Below are 20,934 nucleotides of genomic sequence, written 5' to 3'. Positions count from 1 at the left end.
CCTATTTATAAAAAGATTAATCTCGTTGCACCTTGCCTAAGCTAATCGTTTATTTCATTTATACCAAGTTTACTTTCCCCATTACCTAATTAAAGGAGACCACGATTAACATTTTTATAAGTAAAAAATTTATATTCAAGCAATAGCTAATTCACCAATAATTAATAAATAAAATTATGCCTATTTAATGTCTACCATATTACATCCCTTTTAACTGTTTACATTACACTGTTTGAAAGTAAAAATCTACTTTGACATTACATTCTTTAAAGTAAAGAACTGCTTTACACTAAAAATATATTATTATCACTAAAAGATTAATGAATAATTAAAACCTTTTATAAGATGAAATGTAAATGAAAAACTGATAAACTTTTCTACTTTAAAACAGTGTAATGTGAGCAAAAATTGAATTTGCCCAATTATTAGATGAATGAACATTATAATTTATTTATCATTTAAGTTCCTAAATGAATAAATTAATGTATAAAATATTAACAAATTTAAACTATTTAGCATGATTATAAGGGGAAACTCTCGAAGGAGATTAATTTCAAATGTTTGATGCCTAAACTGATGAAAGGTGCAACGCCTAATGAACTAGTTAAAGGTGTGACGGCAAATCTAATGTCAATCATTGGCCAAGTGTCAGAGCCAGCGAGACAATAACACAAACGCATAGCGACGCTTACCGTTCCTCTTGGGGGAGTAACGATCACCACTAGATTGGCACTGAAACAGAGTCTCAGCACTACGTCAATTGCGAATTTGCATAACTGCCTCTAGGACAGATACGTCTTACGAATTCACATAGGTGTTGAAATCCCATTGCACAAGATTTCAAACAACGTCCATTACCACACAAATGGACAGGGTCATCTCTTTAAAACCGGTCTCTGGCCAGCACGGGACTAGGAGACTCCGCCGAGGGAAGTCCCCGTTAACGGGCAGGAGGGCGGGGGGCGGCGCGGGGGCGGTCGGGCTGAAAAAAAACCTTGCTTGAGATCCCATTGCTGGGATCCGAGCAAGGCGGCAGGCCTCTGGTACCGCAACCGGGAGAGGAAGAGGTGAGCTTTGAAAATATGGACTTTGATCATTTGATACGGTTAGGGTCGCGTCGTGCAGTGTAACCCGTCGAACTCCTGCACACCACCCTATCTCACATTCCTCCTATCCTTGCACTGCTATTCTCAAGCATTTACTTATTCTAATACTCAAACTATAGCAGTGCTAAAAACTCACTATGCTCAAAATTTGTCCTTTGAAATGATCGACAAATTATGCAACCATTTCACTTTCCGCAAATGAACCCTAAACTCAACTCGACAAGGCATGGGACGTGAAAAATGTTCAAATGCGGAAAGCCACTCAAATTCATTAAAATAATACTCATGATCTACATCCAATTACTCTAATTAACAAACATCTGAATTGAATGCTCGATAACTTACAGCTCGAATTTATATAAATTACAGACTCAAGAACTCCTCAGTGAACTTTAACTAATTAGCCTAACTCAAAGAATTATACTTACCAAACTTACCCTTGTCTTCTGGATGTCTTCTTTTATCTTCTATTCTTCTGTATCTAAATATAGAAGAATTAATTTAATGAAATAATGTTATAATAAATAAAAAACAAAGCCGTTTTTATTGTTCTTCTTCGTCTGTCATCGCATTGAAAACGCCATTGTTCATTCGCCGCACACCGTTCGCCTACAATCATTTGAAATGAGTTTCTAGAGCAACTAATAGTAGCCTCAGGAAAATTTACATAAAGTTCATTTCTATTGATTAACAAGTATGAAACGTATTTCATTTCCTTGAACAAATATTATGCAGGCCACGCATAAGCTCAAAAGCAAACAAATTGAAATGCAAATTCAAATGGAAACTGCACCACGCCTTTGTTTGAAAAGATAAGATTCCTCTATATCTAATAACACACCTTACACAGTAGTTAAAGCAGAAGTAGATTGAGCAAACATCGCTGTCGATGCCTCTGTTAGTCAGCAAAGTCAATTTAACTGGTGCACTGCTAATATGAAATTAATTTTCAAACGGCCCAATTTGCATAAAAGACAGACACTACGCACATAGCGTTAAACACCGGCTTACGTAAGTTGGATATGCTACTCAATCAAATATGAATTACAACATAATATCAACAAAAAATAAACAATAATTCAGCACACTTGTTGCGCCCTATGACAAGCAAAATTAACTAGATGAAAATTTTGATTTATCTAATGTCTTCATGGTGCAAAATTTAAAAAACAATATAAAGTGATAATAAAATTAAATTGTAAACAATTTCTGCATGAAAACGGTATTTTTATGTTTTTACTATACGCCTGGTGATATTTGACCAGTTAGTTCAGAATGAAGTTGAATGCCATAAACAAGTGCAAATTGAAAATGTAATCGTGTTCTCCAGTTAAATCTAAACGATTACCTAAAATAACATATTGAAATATGGATTTGTTCAAAACCTTCAACGTTCAACTATATGTAATTAAGAATTCTGTTTTAAAAGTATTTCAAATTTTACACATCTTCAAATTGAAAATTGCTCAAATACTTAAATATAGATGCATTCATAGCAAAACAACAGGAAAATAAGTTTCAGTATTAAATCTTCACCTGAATGTAGCATTTTGCACTTGCACCTTGGTTACGCACCGCCACCGCTTATCGAACAGCATTGTAATAAAATAATAACTATGCATACAACATTTGCATTTCTCTCATTTGTTTATTACTTAGTAACCTTCTTATCTTTAATTTGGCAATTTAAATAATGTATATTACTGTATTTCGAATTATTAATTATCTTTCCGTGATTTTATTTTGGAAGTATACTTTAACTTCATATTAAAAGATGCTTTTACTTTTCCTCATTTTATCTGCTTTATTTCCTTTTTATGCTTTGTATTCTGTGCTCATGTAAGATAAAACTGTCTGCTTGAATTACGACATTAATGTGAAATAAGACTTGTATTTATTTCACTGACAACATTAAAGCTGTGGTGCAGCCTAGCCGGCTATCATCAGTTAGATTAATACCTGCAGATTTTCATATACTTTTTTGTCATCCATGCCTGAATTCTATTTATATTTTAATGACGTTTGTGATTTTTACCTTTTGTGTTTGCTTGTGCACAACGTGATGTCCGTTAATTTTCTGTCATTCCCGCGTTAACTCAACAAAAAGATCAGGCGACCTGGTGGTATGATGTTGAGGATGTCACAAGATAGAATGTCTTGTCTTGTAAAATCTTGTGCGGTCGAACCACACTTTTCCAGTAGAAAATTAATTATGGAGTAAAAATGAAACTGAAAGTGCATATTTGTAATTTTGCAAAAACGAAATTCTATTCCTTCATTTAATGTAAAATATACATAGGCGTTTAATTTATAAAGAGGTGCGGATGTAATACACAAAAGATTTATCATGTACGTGTATTATTATACATGGCAGTGTGACGAGGAACAAAATAGTGCTATTTCTTCATTTAAACAAAATTGGAATCTCAATAACGTGATAGAATAATTATCAAATTAATAATTTTAATTGTATTTCAAATGAACGACACGTTTCGATTCTGTTTGAAAAGGAACTTTTCCACTACCAGATCAATATCAATGGAAAAGTCAGAATGAACGTACACATCACTTTAAGTCCGTTCAGTTGTTCTTCTGTCATGGTAGTCCGGAAATAGCCTTTCAGATATTTCACTGCAGTAAAGCTTCGCTCTACGCTGGCTGAGTCGATTGGGTGAGTGGCAAACATCTGTAGGAGTAAGGACACGAACGGGTTATAATCGTTGTTGTTGAAGTTTAATGCATACCCAAATCAAACGCAAAAAGTGCTACGTTTGCTAAAAATCATGTATGCTAGTTGCGTTTCGAGGAAGTTAAAGATTGGCATCATTCCTACATATTAAGATAGGCGCAGTGTGCATTGAAACTGTCCATAACAATATCATTTATTACTGTCAACATCTATCACTCACAAAAAGTTGAAATTTGCACAAAATTCTTTTGGCTACTCTTCGCAAAACAGCGAAGGCAGAAAAGTGCGACGTAAGTGGGAAGGAAAAGAAGAGAAATATGTAAATAAGTATGCAAGTAAAATGATCTTTTGTAGGATCATCGCAAATGTTCAAATAATCCAGAAAAAAGAAGTATCTCTTCAAATAAAATTTGCTCCTGACTTTTCTTTATCGTTTACAACATCCTGAAACCTACTAGGCAGTTTCCGGAGAAACTCTCCAAAAAACTATCTATCTTTTATCAATACAAAACTATAACAATCAAAAAATTCCAAAGTTGAAAACAAATTTTTCGCCGATTTTCGCAAAACAGCCAAGTCTATAGTCCGTGAAATTTGCAATTTTCGAGAACAACCTTTTCTTCCAAAAATAGACTTTATGGGCATCAATCGATCAGAACGATTAGCGGAGTACAACAAACGTATTCCGGCTGTTCCCTCTTGCGTAGCTCTCCACATAGCCTGAAAAAAAGTGGGAAGCACACCTATGTATTAAGAGGGATCGTTCCACTTTGTACGCTACCGATTTCCCCTAACTCCGCCCCCTTTTGGTGATTTGTGAGTCGTTGATTAGCTGTACGGCGATTAATCAGTAATTGGCTAATGAGTTGTGCTCTTTTATTAGTTACCCAGTTTTCATCACTTATTGGCCGAATAACTTATATCATTTGATTAGTCACTTAGTTTTGATCATTGATTGGATAATTTTTTTCCATCAAAGTTTTCCCAAATATCGGGTGCTTCTCCATTAAATTACCTAATATGGACATTAATATTCACATTTCCTATTTTTTGAAACAAAGTTTTTTTTTATATGTAATGTGGAATAGTGTATAAATTTTTTGGACTTAGCAAGAAGACTTAGCATAGACTTGCAAGATCACTTATGCTGAAGATGCTACATTAATCCACTGTTTGAGTCTTTGTTCACAACCAGCTTTCTTTGAGATACAAACTGAATTTCATCATTATTTATTCCCATCATTCGAAAATATATCTCAAATCTAAGACGTTGAAAATAGCACAAGCTTGTGATGACCACTGAGATAGAAGAAAAATAGAACGGATGGTCTTGTTCTTTACAAATTGAATATCTTTATTATCCAATTGCATCATTCTGATAAAAATATAGAAGCAACAAATGAAGGGCTTAAAGTAAAGATAACAAAGAGAGATTAAATGAACATGCTTATCTGGGTCATTCAATGTTTTCATAATTCGAGACCTAATGATATTTTACGATGGCAGCAAAGCTAGCCTTGTCAACTAGTTGACAATGAAGAAAGCTGTGCAGCGATTATCATGAACAAGGTCAAAATTCATTACGCAGAATTTTCTAAAATTTCACTGGACCAACAAACATGTGCTGCAGTTAAATTTCCCCTAAACAAGCCAAAAGAATTTTCAGTTCAATCTGTGCTACATCTGAGAATCTTTTCACAGAATATCGATATAATGTGATGTCAGTGGATACAGCACCAAATACTTCTTGATATATGCCACAGAAATGCACAAGGCGCAAATTCAAACAAGGATAATGGTGGTCTGGAATTTTTACAATACTACAGACAGACGCTTTCTCAAATGAATTCATTGTGTGACCAAGGCAGTGAACCCCATGATACTGTTCACTCTCAACAATGGGAATGAAAGTTAGAATGGCAAATGAAAGTTCAATATATGCTTCATGCCTGCCGACGAGGATAATTAGCAATGATCATATTTTCGCAGAACATAAGCAGTGTTAACGTTCACAGCCATGATGGAGTGAACTTGAGATGAAAAATAATTTTCTTCGCTTTTAGTTTTGTTTGGTAAAATGATATCCAAATGCGACAGAACCTTTTTGATCTGTAACGTTGAATATTTGGTTATCATGGTAATAATACAACAGTTGAAACTTGAATGCTTACTCAACCCAGTAGTTGGTTTCCTTGAGATATATTGAAAAACAAATTTAATACAATTTACACAAAATGTATAATCACAGATGTTTATTTTAAACAAAATTCCAGATTTTATTTTTTATTTAAATAAATCATAAGAAGAAAAACAATAACCTTTGTGAACAGGAGCGAAAGAAAGATTGGAAAGATTAAATTCTTTTGCAAGCCAGAAATATTTTCAGAGAACACTACAGGTGAAATCAGAAAAGTGTTTCGATGCTAAAATTCAGCAATCATCACTCCCAGTTTTAGCTGAAAACTGCAGTTGTGGACAATTTATCAATTTTACGTTTTCCCTTTGTACTTGAATAACCTTCAAGTAGCGTTCATCAGAACAATATCTGCCAAACAGAAAAGAACCTTAGGCATAAATTTCATTTAATTGTTAGGTAAGAAAGTAATTTATATGACGAGTGAAAGCAACTGTTGGCTGACATTTCTTTTGAACAGTATTTATGAACGCGGGCGGATAAATGTAAAGCACTTTGGAAGCGGAAAAAAGCGATGAACAGCACCAAGCAGAAAAGCACTTAAAGCTGCTTCAAATTCACTCTGCAGTGGACATTGCATTGTTTGATGTCAGCATTTGTGCGCCATTTGTGTGTGATTAATTATCTTCTGTCAACATCAACAAAAGGCGTTGGCGCCACAGCGAATATCACAAGTTGATCTTGAATTGTTGATAAAATGACAAATGAAAAGTAAATGTTGTTGCAGAATGATATTTAAAATGGAATTCAAAATAAGAGATATATTCAAGATATAAGCTATCTAACCGAACTCTTCACTGCTCCAACTGAATAAAGTCGAATTCAACTCCATACATTGGTTTTGAATTATCTACAAATAACTCATACAGTCCACTCCTTAGTCATTTTTAAGTTCCATTCTAAAAGATTTTCAAACAGCTGTGTTTCGCGTGAACTTCCTTGCGCTTTATTCATCATCATTGCTTTGAGATTTTTTAGATGATGAGGCAATAATGATGTAGTTCAGTTATAAAACAAAAACTTGGTTATAAAAATTGGGACGTGTGTCCATATAAGGGGATTTAATGGTGAAGCACCCCTATATTTGGGAAAACTTTGATAGAAAAAATTGTCCAATCAGTGATCAAAACCGAGTGACTAATCAAATGCCTTAAGTTATTCGACCAATAAGTGATGAAAGTTGGGTTATGCAAATTTTAGAGGCCATTTATTCCACAACTACTGAAAAGTTTGAGTTGAAACACTAGAAAACACTTCATATTGATAAAACACTTTTTTTATCAATATGAAATTATTACAATAAAAAAAAGTCTAAAATTTGAAAAAAAATATTTTCGCCAATTTTCGCAAAAACAACCATGTCTGTAATCCATGAAATTTTGCAATTTTCGAGAAAAGGTTTTTTCTCCAAAAATTATAGAAATTGATATATGTCGGTAGAGAATTATTCGCTAACTTTTATAAATTCATCCCCAACGCTCCTGACTGCGTATTTGTCGAGATATGTCAAAAAAGGGAAACCAAAATAGGATTATAACAGTAACAAAATGAAAAATAATGAAAAATAAAAGTTAAATCCATGTGCATATGGAATGGTTTCGTTAATTTTAACAACGGGACTAACAATGCTTTCACCCGAAAAAAAGAATTTATTTTAATATGAATTGTTCCTGATTTTCATTTATGCAACAGGAACTTTCAAAATTAAAACCTTCGTTCACTGAATTTTTTGATTGATCCCAATTCAGAGATAAGAATTCTCCAAAATTATCACATTTGAAAGCTATTTTCGTGCAATGTGCGAGTCTTTTTATTCTATAAATTTCAAATGCTCAAACCGTCAGCCTTATCAAATTTCTCAAAAAATCATCGATTGCGGGTTATTCAAAATTTACATACCTTTAATTGACGTACAATTGATTGCACTTATCATGAAATTATTTTACAATGTGGCAGAGATTTTGACAACCATGGAATAAGTTTACCCGGATATCTCTATAGATTCGAAGAACTACCATGCATGAGACCAATAGTTTGACATGAATTGTGAATTTATTTAATTTCCTAGCATTTGCAATGAAGTTTCACCTTGGGGGACTACATATTGTACTCATTATGCAAATTAGCATTGCATTGTTGTTACTTAGCGAAAGTAAATTCAAATATCCACACACTTGGTATCATTCAGAAGCTTAATACATGGAAACGATCCTAATGGGGACCACATTCCATGAATAGTTTGCTTTTTAGCAAAGTAAACACTTACAACGCTTGCGTATTCATTTGCATCAAATAATGATTGTTTAACAGCAATGATTTCAGGAATGCAATGTAATTGATCATAGAAAAAACGATAAATTAGTAGAATTCTAAAAGATTTGATATCAAAAATGCTTCCTAAACGATTCGATGCATGACAGTTACTGATGGGCGACTTTTCTATGTATTAAATACGCAGTAGTTCAAATTTGCGCCCATTTATTTCATACCAACTGAATAGTTTCTGTTGAAAGTCTAGAAAACACCATCTTTTAACAATATAAAACTGTAACAATCAATTGAAATGCAAATTTTAAAAACGAATTTTTCGCAAACAAGACGAAACAGAAACAAACAAAGAAAAAATTTTTATATAATCCCTTCTTACATTTCTGTTACCGATGCACTGCCATTCTCAAAAAAGCAGTTATGCCAAAACACAAAATATAGCAGTGCCATCCATACAAACTGCTGAAACTCGAAATTTTGTATTCTTGATCGAAGAAACATTCATATATGATTCAATCATTTTCTCTTCACAGACAAATCAACAAGGTATTGTTCATTAAAATGTTCAAAGGCGAAAAGCCATTCAACTTATTGAAATAACGTATTTAACTTTGGAAAAATATTCTCTAAATTGAATAAGCCACACAGGTTAATAAGCATTACAATAAAGAATAGCTCACATTTAGGTGAACCACACACTCAAGAACAACTGTTATGAGCTAAGTAACATCCTAACTGGAAACAACATATTCCCTAAACTAGCTACCTAATCTCTTCGCTCAGGGCCATTATTTATTCAGGATTTTCCATAAATGTAGAATAATTCACTGAAAGAAAAAACCAATAATAAACAAACGCGAAACTTCTTTCTTATGCAATTCGTCATCAGTGGCAGTTGTGAAAATGCCATTGAAAACACAATTCACTATCAAGCATTGCAACTAAATTAATCAGTAAGTAATTCAACAAAGAACAAGCAAATAAATATTTGCATGACGCTTCTCTCAACCAAGCAAGAAACTAGTGTTTAAGGCTATTCATTACATTCGATTAGCAGTGTGCGATCTTTAAAGGCCATTAATCAGACGACTACTGTGCAGTTTCAGATGAAATTTTTAGAGAACTACTACAAACTTATCCCCATCATAACTTATCCCGTTCTACATTACGCCTTCCTTGACATATACCAGAAAAAGTGAAACCAAAAATGTGATTTTAATGGTATTGAAATAAAATATATATACATTTATTCAATAAATATGCATATAAAATAATTTCATCAATCTTCAAAGTGGAACATTCAATGTTGATACCAGTCATGGTATCAAATCATGGCGACCTGGTGGTATCAAACAGTAACATATCTCAACAACAGAAATTAAAATACAAATGTCTTGCATAGATGACAACTGGCATCACGTATACCACATATTGTGCTTCATCACCAATTCGTAAAACTTCATAACGATGACGAAGATTGCAATTTTCAACTGATCTAGTCCAAATTGCTTCGATTCGCAAAATGCTTTCAATAATTCCATTTTTAGCCACAACAGAAAGTATGATATTGTTTGATCTTTTCTTCCGTTTCACTTGGAAAAATTCCTCCTTAGAAAGAGTTGCACTGCTTGTGTTGATCTTGACAGTCAACTTCGCGCCTAATAGCAGCGTTTCAGAGCAATCATATTGGGCACAATACTTCTTTTTCATCCCATGCAAAAAATTACCAAGCACAGGAAGGTCCTGATACCACACCCGGTTGAGGGATATGTGAGCAACGAAAATTTTGATTGTTTGATCTTTTCTTCCGCATCACTTGGAAAAATTCCTCCTTAGAAAGAGTTGCACTGTCCGCGTAGGGTGTATTGTAATACCTTGCGTGATCATGATAAGACAGTCAACTTCGCCCGTAGTAACAGCGTTGCAGAGCAATCATATTGGGCACAGTACTTCTTTTTCATCTCATGCAGAGACTTAGCATGCAGAGGAAAGTCCTGATACCACCCACAATCGGTTGAGGGATGTGTGAGCAACGAAAATTTAGAATCGTGAGTTGTTGACATTGTTCATAACGACGTCATAAATGATGACTTTTATCAACTATACCATATTCTGCTGGATTTGCGGAATCGGCAGATTCGGGACGGATTCAAACTGAAACTGATGCAATCCAATTGTTGATGATTTATAACAGACGTATGAAACGCACTGATATTTTTGTTATCTGTCATCAATTTCATCAATAGCTGTAAAGTAACGGAAACCGTGGAGTCCATGGTCGGAAATAATTTTAGCGGTCTATCCGTCCGTTTTAAGCTTATAACCAACCATAACAACTGTTGATACTCGGGATGAGAGAAGAAACAGCAAACGTTCTCGAAAGTTCACTTTAGATGGATGCAGCCCGCTGTCTACTCATTAATATCGTTTCCAGCTTCTTTCAGTCAGTTCTTCTGGAAGTTTGATTTCCCTTGCCATAGACAATGGAAAGATCTAGAAAATGAAAAACCAACAAGTGTTAAAATAAAAATCTGAAATGAATGAATAAATAAATAATAAATGAAAACATTACCAACATTTATCCCAATAAAACAGCACTTGTTAACGCTGATAAATGAGATTTCAGTTGCTTTCCAGGTTTCAAAATTGAATCAGACATGAAGCTCCAACATCAAACGACTCTAATGTTAATTGATGTTGGAATACAATTTTTTCTGAGAAAGGAAAATTTATGAACTTCGATCTCGTCTTCGGTGAAATCAAACTGATTCCTCACATTTCTTCCTACTGTACATCTATAAACGAAATGCAGACAATAGTAATAAATCTCTAAAATCAAAAATTGAAGCTAAACTGCTATAAGCAAATTTTCCACCGTAAAATTTACAAGGAAGAATAGAAAATTATCTTACTTTGCGAATGCGGGTTGAAAGAATAGGAAATATTAAACATAATTCCATATCTCAAATTCTTGCTTCATGTTCATAACTGCGCCGATTTGTGTATGGCCACGATATGATCAAAATCAATTGTTTTCCCTTCAGTAGTGCTGACATGACGTCATTCTGAATTTTGACCACAACCTCCAACAAACAGATGAGCTTTGAGACTGCAAGCTATGATGTCCCTTTCGCCTTCACCGTTATTTCAACTTTTTCGTCGTCTTTATTCCAATTCGGATACGACGTTATCTTTTTAGAACCCACTTTCATTTCACTTCATGGATGCTACCAAAATTACAACTCGTCTTCTACGTTCTGTCGATCATGCAATTCCATGATGCTTCCAAATTCATAAAATGCACGCATACTCTATTGTGCTGGACAGAGAGAAATAGAAATGATTCAACTTTTTTTCAACAGATCTTTCTCATTAGTTTCTCCAAATTAACTGACATTTCTGCTCGGTTCACATCTCGTGAAGTAACAAATCTTTGAGAGAAATTATCCAACGTCGATAGGATTATCATCTACCAATGTGATATTGTGTAACGGACTTTTCGTCACAGCAGGCAGATCAGACAACGCCTTGTTGTTCACCGTTCGAGTTGACCTTACGGACGCCTACTCTTCTTGAGGAAGACATAAGGTGTGAATAATTTATAAAACGAACACCAAACAATCTTTTCAAATGTTTATCACAACGTGCTGCTAACAACCACAACAAAAAATCACAACACGATCGATCGCTCACCAAAACTGCACACCACCAATCACTGCCAAGTGTCTGCCCACTACCATACTCTGCCACTGATCGACAGGTCCAAATGTGTCTACTACGGTAGCCGAGTTCTACGGGATCGTGGTGCACGATCAGCTCGATCTTACATGATCTTCATCCGCTGACTTTAGAATATGACATGCATCATCAGCTTGCCGGGACTGTTACCATTGTGTTGCGGACGTGGACCGCGCGACTCGTTACAATTGTTGAATCAGCTCCTTTTTCATAATTCAGCCAATGATACGTTCTGAAATTATATTTCCAAAGCTTAATATTGTCAGAAGCTAATTTACTAAACAACACCCATTACATAGCAGTGAATGCTCTTCTTCCAAGAGTTCTAGTTAAGACTAATCTACAGTATCTATTAAAAGTTTCAGGTATTAATGATATAAAAATAGGTATCCATGAATAAGTTAAAATATTTTTTACTTGAAATTACCACTAACACGCAATTTATTTTCAATTTCATTATCAAAACAAAACATTCGAACATCACATTCAATTATATGGGCATTTTTATTGTAAACAAACCCATTGTTACTGTAGCGTACAGAACGCCTCCATTGCTACTGATGTGCAGGTTCGGTGGACTGTATTGTCGTTCTAGTGGCGATTCGATCGGTCGATTAGATCACCGTTCGGGACAGTATAGGTATAGATATGACAATAATTTGGATACATGAAATGTGCAAAGCTCTTTCTCACTATACCCAATATTTTTAAGGAAAACTTTTTAATACACATGCAACGGGTCGCTCCCTCGAGCAGGCTCGTCCGCTTCTTCCACCAGATTATTGGTGCGTCCGTCGCTATTTGGCGACGGGCCGCTATTTAAGAGCGTATTTCCCTTCCTTTCTGTCTCTCGCTTTCCTGATGGCATTGCGACAATCAAACAACAAACAATGAGTATATACTTTATTGAACAATCAAAAGCAAGGACCGACGACGAAGATATATCGAAAAAACGCTTTCCTGTCAACTTGCCAACTGCCACGTACGCATGTAAACAAGAATTACCGTACTCCGCCTCCGATCTTCATGTCCAATTCTTCATACGGTAGCTTTAGGTTTCCTCCTCTTCATTTTCTGCAGGAATAATTTCTTTAGCTCGGTCCATGTCCGCTACACACAAATATTTTTAAATGATTCAAAATAACTACTTTCATGTTGCCGAAATTTTCCTGCAAAATATAAATCACTTATACTGACTATCAGTTAAATTTATAATATATCGATGTTGATGAGCTGTTATTTTGCGAACCACTTGCTGCTGGTCTGAAAAATAACGATTATATTTGAAATGTTTAAAATTTTATTGATTTAATATAAAAATGATAAAATGAAACCCTAAAAGTATGAATTATGTATTAAAAGCAAAAGTAAAATAATTTAAAGTTTATTTTAAATTTTGTTTAAAATTGTTTAAAGTGTTGCATATACTGCGGCGAACACTTGAACTGTTTTAGTTAGTTTTGCGATCAGAACAGTAGCAGTCGAACATTATGCGCCAAAAGAAAATTTGTAAAGTGACAATTTACTCGGGTTTCATGAAAATGGAAATGCCCATCAAGTCAAGCACCACCGGCAAGGAGTTGTTAGCAGCAGCCTTAGCTAAACTCCACCTTCCGAAGTATGACATTTTCGTCTTGGTTGATAAACAACGTCGACCACTGAAAATGAATGTTGCAGTGAGAAAGCAAGTCACTCGAAACGACCCTACTTTGAAAATGATAACATTGTATCATTCAGCAGAGTTGGACGAACCGTTGATGTTGAACGACGCCTTCGTGGCCATCCAATATGTTGAGGCTATTGAAAATCTAATTTGTGGGAAAATAATTTTATCGTATGAAAATTTAATTCAGTTGATTGCTATTGCTATCCATCAAAATTTCCTAGCGCCCAGAGGGTCAGAATGGCGGAACATTCCAAGTATACATTGGCTTAGAAAAAGATTCAGAGTAAGCAGAAAAAAATGGATGAGTGATATAAATGAGAAGCTTCGTGAACATTCATTCAATAACAACATCCAGGCCATGAAGTGTTTTTTGACCCATGCGAAAAATGCGAGCACTTTCAGTAATCAGTTACTTTTTACATCAATTAATTACGCTCTCATTGGTATGAATAGGAAAGGTATCCACTTTTATATTGATAACAACTGCGAAGCTTACATAAATTGGAGTCAGCTTATCTCAGTTAAGCAGAATAAGAGAAAGGTGACCGTCAAATATGTTGAGAAACAAAAACTGACGGCCAAAATAATGTTCAGAAGCCGAGGTGATGCTAAATCATTTGTCAAGTTCTGTAAAATGTTACAAAATGTGGAACACCTGGATGCCACCTTATATTCTTTCAATCCAATGAATGACTGGCTGGAGTCATCGTCGGCAGAAAGTGATTTGTGGTCAAAATGTAATAATTTATTTAAGGATGTAAACTCCTTGAATGATGAAAAATCATTCTTTAATGAAAAGAACTGTGGAAGTGATAAGAAAGCAAGAACAATGAAAAAAACTCATACGGATTTCGAAGAACGCCAAGAAGAGAATAAAACAAAAGAACATTTAAGAATTATACGAGAGATTATTTATCTACAGAATTATTTACTAAGAAGAATTGCATTACTTCGAGCCTCTTTCAATAGGCAGAAACACTTTGTGAGTCTGAATACAGCATATCAGACATATAAAAACCAATTCAATGAGTTCAAAACTAATGTGATGCCACATTACACGAAGAAGATGAGTAAAGGTAAATATGAAAGCAAAAAAGAATATGGAGGAGAAATTAAAAGCAATGGAGGAAAACATGATTCCTGAAATAGATTAATAGTAATGTTGTCACTTTTACTTAATATCATAATCTGCTTGATCTGATAAATTATATATTTTATAAATTATAATAACAATAAAGAAGAACTGGAAAAAGTACTCAAACATCAAAGAATCCTTTTCATAAATGAACTCAATATAGTGATATATGATTTGCAAAAACTTTTTTTTTAATTTATAATAATTTCAATATTTATTGATTACACGTATAATTGTTTATATATATATATATGTGTGTGTGTGTGTATGTTGATTTCATCAATCAAATTTTTGTTGTGAATAATTTCTAATTCTAATAAATGTCATTAATAAAATGCCTAGTTGATGGAAAAACAAATGAAAATGTATTTACATTGAAAATTTGAATAATTTGTAAACGAAACGATAATCATTTTCAATAATAATCAATGCAAACGTACGTTATTAACAAATAATTGTTGTGCAATTATCAAGCATTAGTAATGGGCAAGTATTCAGTTACGCTGATCAAATGAAGAATAAATTATTTATTAAAAATTCTGGATTTTTATTTTCATTTTAACAGTCAATGTGCAAAATGGAAAGATTACAAGTCAACTAAGAGCATTAATTGTATATATATATATATATATATATATATATATATATATATATATAATAAATAAAAATAAAGAATTTCAACCATACACTCTAAAATTTGCTTGATTGCCGTGGTCTCAAAACGTATCTATTTGCTTACTTCAGTTTTCTGCTGTTCACATTTTGTGTGTGTGTTGACGTTTGCCTTTCTTTAACAACCGCTGTGCCGTGCGTTTCCACTTCTCTGCATGTGATTTTGTCAATAAAACTTATTTTTCTGAAAATATCTTTTTAACATTTTGTGGAAAACATAATTCATTTTCATCTCGACAATGGCATTCTAAAGACAATAACTTTATAATGGACAGTAATCGCAAATATTAAAACGTCTCACATGTATTTCATTTTTATAGATTACCATAATAGTTTAACATCAAAAGGATTTTTTCAACAAACCGCTTTCCAACTTAGATATTCCAGCAACAGGCAACTTTCTGTTGATGAGATGTACCTTTCTGTTGTTGTTGTTCAAAATCGTGATGAATCATTTTCAAGAAATAAAAATAAAATAAATCCTGAAAGAAAGCACAAATCTATTTTGTTGATGCATAGAATGCATTTCAAGAAAAGTGCCATACTGTTCAGTCAGTGCACACTGCTAGCCTACAGTTATTTGAAATGAAGCTGAAAAGCAAACATAAAAGCTCAAAGCATTCACATATAACTTTGCTTTTCAATTGTATAAGTCTTGCCTGAAGACAATAGATACTGGGTCAAGTTGAACAAGTCAGCAACATATCAAGTTGTGCTCCACGGCTTGCAAATTAATTATTTATATCTATTGTTTTTCATTTAATTTATAAATTTTCAAAATAAAGTAATTCACATGTTCATGCTGATAGTAAATACAAAAATAAAAAATCGTTTTAATAAAAAAATTGATGATATGAGCAGAGGTTACATGACCTTAGTGCCCATTAGCCGCAGCATCCAAAAGAACAAGCACTCTGATACTGATATGGTGATTTTGAGATAAAAATGATTTCCATAGTTTTTATTCAGGTGGACCATTCTTTATACGACGCAGTCTAACCGCGATGAAGCCGAACTGTGGAACTGAACTTTTCTATTTGAAAATGAATTCCACCCCTTCATCTCGATAATGTTTTTGAAACTTTGAAACTCGATAAGTACACTCTAAATATGCAAGCATATTCCTTCTTACCTTATTTATGATGATTCTAAAGGGCAATTTGTTTTTATGCACTTTCGTACGATTTCATTTGCATCTCATCTGAAATGTTATTTACAATACCTTTTGTGGAATGCAGGGTCTAATATGTATGTAAAATGTTTAACAAATATTTTATTGATTTTTTAACCTAAAAAATTTAATTCTGAATGACAGTATGCAATAATAAATGAATAGCTTTTGATTTGTTTTGCGTAAAAAAGAAGCATACAATTGCTGTCACTTATTAAAAAATCAGCTTTAGTTTGGTAGTTGATGATGTAGATCGAAAAGAAAAATTATTGGTTTATCCATTTTGAACAGTTGTTGCTTATTAAACAGGCTGCCTTTTTCTTCCATATTCAATGACGCAAATGAGATCTTTATTTTAAAACGGAATTTAAAATATCTCGAATTTGAATTGGAACATTTTTGGCATTAAAAAGATGAAGTGATTTCATTTTAGAAATTTAATTTTTTAAAAAGAAATCGACTTCATTTCTCAATAAAGCAATTGCATCTTTTATATTTTAATTGACGTCATCAATTACGATTACCGCCCTAAAAGCCTTTCATTCATCAAGTTACAATTGTGCAAAAGTATTATTTTTTCTATTTCTCCAAAAAGCAAACAAAATTATCAAACTCAAAATTGGCATGGCACGTAATAACGTCATCAAAATCTGCTTTTACACTGGAAAAAACTGGATAAAATTTTCAGTTGCAAAACGTTCATGTGAAATCTAAATAGGAGTCCATTCTTGCATACTTTTTGAATTGAACAACATTTCTTTATAGACAGACTAAAATATTTTCATCTGGTATACTAAAATATCTAGATGAAATTTGAAATGAAATTTGATGCTGTCAAATTTTGAAAAATGTATATATAATTTGTTTTCTAGAAATAAAATTTTTTAGAGTTCATCTTTTTTATGCTTAATATTTGAAATCACCATAAAAGCAGACAAATCGATGCAAATTGATTAAATTTACAAAAGTTTATTCAGCTCTTTACTGTTAATTATAAGTTTTTTGTTCTTCAGTATGTTTTCTTGAGTCATTTTTTTAAATATTACTTTTAAAAGTTTAGGAGAATATAATTTTCCACGGACTAGTGCAGCGACGTTGATTTGGCATGGTACCACCATTCCCAAGAGCATGTGGAACGTTAACTGGAGACCTCTTTTTTCATCATCATATATTTAAACTTTCCATTGTGTCCTTCTGCTCGACTGGCTGGACAAGAGATATCATTTGCTTGCCTGTGTCATTGCAGCATCTCGACTAAAATTCACCCCAATGCTTTGGGTCGTTTGCTTATTAGGCAAGCCAGAAAAAATTGCCTCTTACCCTAGACAATTCATTCAAAAAAAGGAGAAACGAATATTCCATGCATTTCATTCTTTTTAACATTAATTTTATTCCACTTTTCATGAAAAAATGAATTTAATTTATAATTTTTTTGCAATTAATAATCTTCTTTAATCATGTAAAACACTTATAAATATAATATAAATGCGTACATTCAACATGCTAGTTGATGCTGCTCTAGTATTTTTTGCACATCATCGATCACTTTGTCATATTCTAAGAAAAAATTTATCATAAATGCCTAGTGGCTGGGTTCAATAAATTTTTATTATAAATCTGTCTTCTACTAATGCGCTGAGGTCATTAAGCAAAAAAATGGCATTTTATAGATCAATTATGAAATACAACCTTTCTAAATGTCAATGAAGTTTTAGATGAATAAAATATTTTCTCCTTCAAAATTTTTCTGGTAAAGAAATAAATCCACTGTTTCAAATTTTAAGCTCAACAATGGCTCTGATAAATATTCGTTTTCTGAAAGTTAGCAGATTATGAAAATAACAGTAATAATCTAAAGCATTCAGTAACATGGCTCATAGGCTTCATATTTCTACCACTTCTGTGTAAAGTGAAATAAGCTTGCAAATTAATACAGTCTCTGCTGAAAGTTTCAGAAACAGCGTTTAACAACAATTATCAAATAAAGTGATCTTTTTCTTCGTGCAATATGGCAAAATCCACATTGAAATCCTTTCATTTTTGCATAAATTTCAATACTTTTAAATAAAGTAAATTTTAAATAATCTTTTGAAAAAAGTATATATATAAAGTTACCGAAATTGAACGTTTGTTTTGTCAAATCTTCTTTTTATTGTTGCAAAAACAGCATGAAATGTTTTAAAGCGTTCATCCACTCCATTGAAATCATTGAAGACTGGTGGTTTGGTTATATAAATGAAGCATTTATTATTTCTCAGTGGTGTTTCAGAGTAAAATTTGTATCAAATCATCAAATCCAAGTTAGTTAGACGGCCAACTGTTTGCTATTTCTGGGTGTGTAGTCGTAGCCGTGCCGTCGTAAATCTCTGGTTGAAGACTGATAGAAAGGTTGACTGAAACGCCTAGAACGAAGCAAGTGCAACGAAATTTGGTGCCGAAAATTTTGACTGCAAGCAATGTAAATAAACACATTGCAACCAGCATTGATCATCACCAATATGTTGGACACGTCAATTAGACGACTTATTGTAACGGATGCGAAAAGTTCAGCTGGTACAACAGTTTCCATTACGTCCAGTGCTGTTGGCAACGAATGGCAAGTGAGAAATTTGATAATCATAATAAGCAAAAGTTGATCACGATTTTGATCACGCACTTTATCGCTAGTCGACGAAACGCTCAGTCGAGCCTGCATGCCAGGACTTTCTTCTTGTATCAGTTTGCGTCTTGTTATAGCGTACTTGCTCATGTGTTTCGATACTTGGGCCGCAATGAAGCTGAGCACAAGAAACGGTCCGACTGAATATAAAAGCATTCCACCAATTACCTTGTACAACATTCTGTATATGTAGTTCTGCTGCAAGCCGCTTGGAACTACTGTTACAACGGGTGTAGAATTGTCAACCGGTGAGCAGTACACCACGCTGACTTCGAAAAATCGAGGAGTAGCATGCATAATTGCAAACGTGCTAACAAGCAGTAAAATTTTACCACGAGCTGTATCACCAAATCGTCGATGCTTGAGGGGATGGCATATTGCAAAATAGCGATCTATAGCCATCACTAGTACAACCCATACAGCCGCCTGATTTGCCATATTCGCAGCGGTGTACCAATAGGCGTAAGTTTTCACATACGGTCCATTTACTGGTGAATTATGATAAAGCAGAACAGGGAAGCTGTACAAGAAGAAAGAGGCACACATTAGAACAATTTCCCAAGCAGCCAATGCAATCAAGCACGTATTCAGGCGTGGCCATTGACGTGACCGGTGAAGAACGGTTATGCATACAATATTGCTGATTACCGAAATGAAGACAAAAGAAGCTAAAATTGGACCAAAAACAAGCTGAGTGATGTAATCCGCAGGGCCAGACGGCCAGCCTTCTCCACATTCAGAAGACTCGTTGAAAGCTTGCATGGCCTACATTTAAAATGGAGCATTTATGCATTCAGGAAACAATAGTTCAAGTAAAGATGCATACCAAGCTGCAGTCGCTTTTCAAGCATTTTAAAAAATTGTTTTCTTGGTTTCACTTTATTCAGACAAACGAGTGACGATTGGCTGCCGACATGGATTGCAACTTGGCGACTACAAGATAACCGTTGAAAGAACTGCGAACCACCAACATGTCAATGGCAAATATGTTGTTGATTTAGTTATGAATAAACAAGCAAAGTTTTGTTTGACAAAGATTTGGATTGATTCGACCAATCAAGCTGTGATAAGGCTTAATAAAACTAACAAAAACGTTAAAATCAAAGCAATCTTTTGACAATTCAACCTTATTAACTACCACATTTCAAAGCAGACGCGACCAACCTTCCTCCTTTCGTTCAATAAACTGCTGATTGCAAAAAATTGTAACTTTGCATTTCGGTTACAACGACTTTTCAGTAGCATATAAATCATCATTTGAAAAAGATATCATCCACACTGTAGTAGAAATTGAAGGCAAGTATCGTGCAATTTCTTTTATCTACTTTTTATTAATCGATATCGACATGATGACAATAATGCAGTCGACAAAAATGAAATGAAAATGAATAAATATGCACTTTATAAACTCCTCACGCTTCACTTTATGGTTGGTAAACACATGCAAATTTATTCATTTCATTCAATAAATTTCTTTTTCAGTACAAAATAATTACATAGCTATAATCAAACTGAAACAAATTAAAAGCAGGCAAACCAACAATATCACATCATTATTATAGTGATTGTTTTTGCTTAGCTTATTACTACTATCCACTGCCACGCATGCTAAGTTGAAAATGGAACTGCTATTATT

General features: G+C 33.7%; 6 protein-coding genes across 6 annotated transcripts; 1 reads left to right on the top strand and 5 right to left on the bottom strand.

The window, feature by feature from the left end:
* Positions 1–840: 840 nt before the first annotated feature.
* Tsp_08891 (hypothetical protein) lies at positions 841–1,725 on the bottom strand. The gene is given in 5 exon segments (XM_003374117.1): positions 841–982; positions 995–1,158; positions 1,311–1,396; positions 1,544–1,587; positions 1,640–1,725. 5 exon segments carry the CDS (start codon positions 1,723–1,725, stop codon positions 841–843), a joined length of 522 nt encoding a protein of 173 aa, XP_003374165.1.
* A 4,035-nt stretch (positions 1,726–5,760) lies between these two features.
* On the bottom strand, positions 5,761–6,569 carry Tsp_08890 (fanconi anemia group M protein). The gene is made up of 2 exons (XM_003374116.1): positions 6,484–6,569; positions 5,761–5,986 (listed from the first exon to the last, which is right to left on the bottom strand). The coding sequence occupies exons 1-2, from the start codon at positions 6,567–6,569 to the stop codon at positions 5,761–5,763; spliced, it is 312 nt and encodes a 103-aa protein (XP_003374164.1).
* Positions 6,570–8,147: 1,578 nt separating this feature from the next.
* Positions 8,148–9,967, bottom strand: Tsp_08889 (hypothetical protein). Its single transcript, XM_003374115.1, has 3 exons — positions 9,683–9,967; positions 8,637–8,719; positions 8,148–8,358 (listed from the first exon to the last, which is right to left on the bottom strand). Exons 1-3 carry the CDS (start codon positions 9,965–9,967, stop codon positions 8,148–8,150), a joined length of 579 nt encoding a protein of 192 aa, XP_003374163.1.
* A 1,806-nt stretch (positions 9,968–11,773) lies between these two features.
* Tsp_08888 (hypothetical protein) lies at positions 11,774–12,468 on the bottom strand. Its single transcript, XM_003374114.1, has 3 exons — positions 12,413–12,468; positions 12,146–12,227; positions 11,774–12,079 (listed from the first exon to the last, which is right to left on the bottom strand). The coding sequence occupies exons 1-3, from the start codon at positions 12,466–12,468 to the stop codon at positions 11,774–11,776; spliced, it is 444 nt and encodes a 147-aa protein (XP_003374162.1).
* Positions 12,469–13,485: 1,017 nt separating this feature from the next.
* Positions 13,486–16,538, top strand: Tsp_08887 (hypothetical protein). Its single transcript, XM_003374113.1, has 2 exons — positions 13,486–14,737; positions 16,438–16,538. Exons 1-2 carry the CDS (start codon positions 13,486–13,488, stop codon positions 16,536–16,538), a joined length of 1,353 nt encoding a protein of 450 aa, XP_003374161.1.
* A 2,406-nt stretch (positions 16,539–18,944) lies between these two features.
* Positions 18,945–20,555, bottom strand: Tsp_08886 (7 transmembrane receptor). The gene is made up of 2 exons (XM_003374112.1): positions 20,463–20,555; positions 18,945–20,063 (listed from the first exon to the last, which is right to left on the bottom strand). Exons 1-2 carry the CDS (start codon positions 20,553–20,555, stop codon positions 18,945–18,947), a joined length of 1,212 nt encoding a protein of 403 aa, XP_003374160.1.
* Positions 20,556–20,934: the final 379 nt, after the last annotated feature.

This window comes from Trichinella spiralis (genome assembly GCF_000181795.1).
Source record: "Trichinella spiralis strain ISS 195 chromosome Unknown Scfld6, whole genome shotgun sequence".
Taxonomy (NCBI): Eukaryota; Metazoa; Nematoda; class Enoplea; order Trichinellida; family Trichinellidae; genus Trichinella; species Trichinella spiralis.
This window is presented reverse-complemented; position numbering and strand designations above follow the sequence as displayed.

Bases quoted from the DNA above. Each gene is read 5' to 3' on its own strand.
- Tsp_08891 (XM_003374117.1), bottom strand. From the start codon at position 1,725: ATGATTGTAGGCGAACGGTGTGCGGCGAATGAACAATGGCGTTTTCAA. The intron at 1,588-1,639 runs GTTTTTTATTTA...TTCTATATTTAG, and splicing joins AGAACAATAAAAACGGCTTT to ATACAGAAGAATAGAAGATA. The intron at 1,397-1,543 runs GTAAGTTTGGTA...AATTGGATGTAG, and splicing joins AAGACATCCAGAAGACAAGG to ATCATGAGTATTATTTTAAT.
- Tsp_08890 (XM_003374116.1), bottom strand. From the start codon at position 6,569: ATGCAATGTCCACTGCAGAGTGAATTTGAAGCAGCTTTAAGTGCTTTT. The intron at 5,987-6,483 runs GTGCTTTACATT...ATATATCTCAAG, and splicing joins CGCTTTTTTCCGCTTCCAAA to GAAACCAACTACTGGGTTGA.
- Tsp_08889 (XM_003374115.1), bottom strand. From the start codon at position 9,967: ATGAAAAAGAAGTATTGTGCCCAATATGATTGCTCTGAAACGCTGCTA. The intron at 8,720-9,682 runs GTATACGTGATG...TTCGAGTTTCAG, and splicing joins GTGATGAAGCACAATATGTG to CAGTTTGTATGGATGGCACT. The intron at 8,359-8,636 runs GTAAGAAGGGAT...CAAATCTTTTAG, and splicing joins AGTGCATCGGTAACAGAAAT to AATTCTACTAATTTATCGTT.
- Tsp_08888 (XM_003374114.1), bottom strand. From the start codon at position 12,468: ATGTTTTGTTTTGATAATGAAATTGAAAATAAATTGCGTGTTAGTGGT. The intron at 12,228-12,412 runs GTAAAAAATATT...ATATAATTTCAG, and splicing joins CGTGTTAGTGGTAATTTCAA to AACGTATCATTGGCTGAATT. The intron at 12,080-12,145 runs GTAACAGTCCCG...AGATCATGTAAG, and splicing joins TCCACGTCCGCAACACAATG to ATCGAGCTGATCGTGCACCA.
- Tsp_08887 (XM_003374113.1), top strand. From the start codon at position 13,486: ATGCGCCAAAAGAAAATTTGTAAAGTGACAATTTACTCGGGTTTCATG. The intron at 14,738-16,437 runs GTAAATATGAAA...GTTTTTATTCAG, and splicing joins CACGAAGAAGATGAGTAAAG to GTGGACCATTCTTTATACGA.
- Tsp_08886 (XM_003374112.1), bottom strand. From the start codon at position 20,555: ATGATGATTTATATGCTACTGAAAAGTCGTTGTAACCGAAATGCAAAG. The intron at 20,064-20,462 runs GTTGGTCGCGTC...TTTTAAATGTAG, and splicing joins TATTGAACGAAAGGAGGAAG to GCCATGCAAGCTTTCAACGA.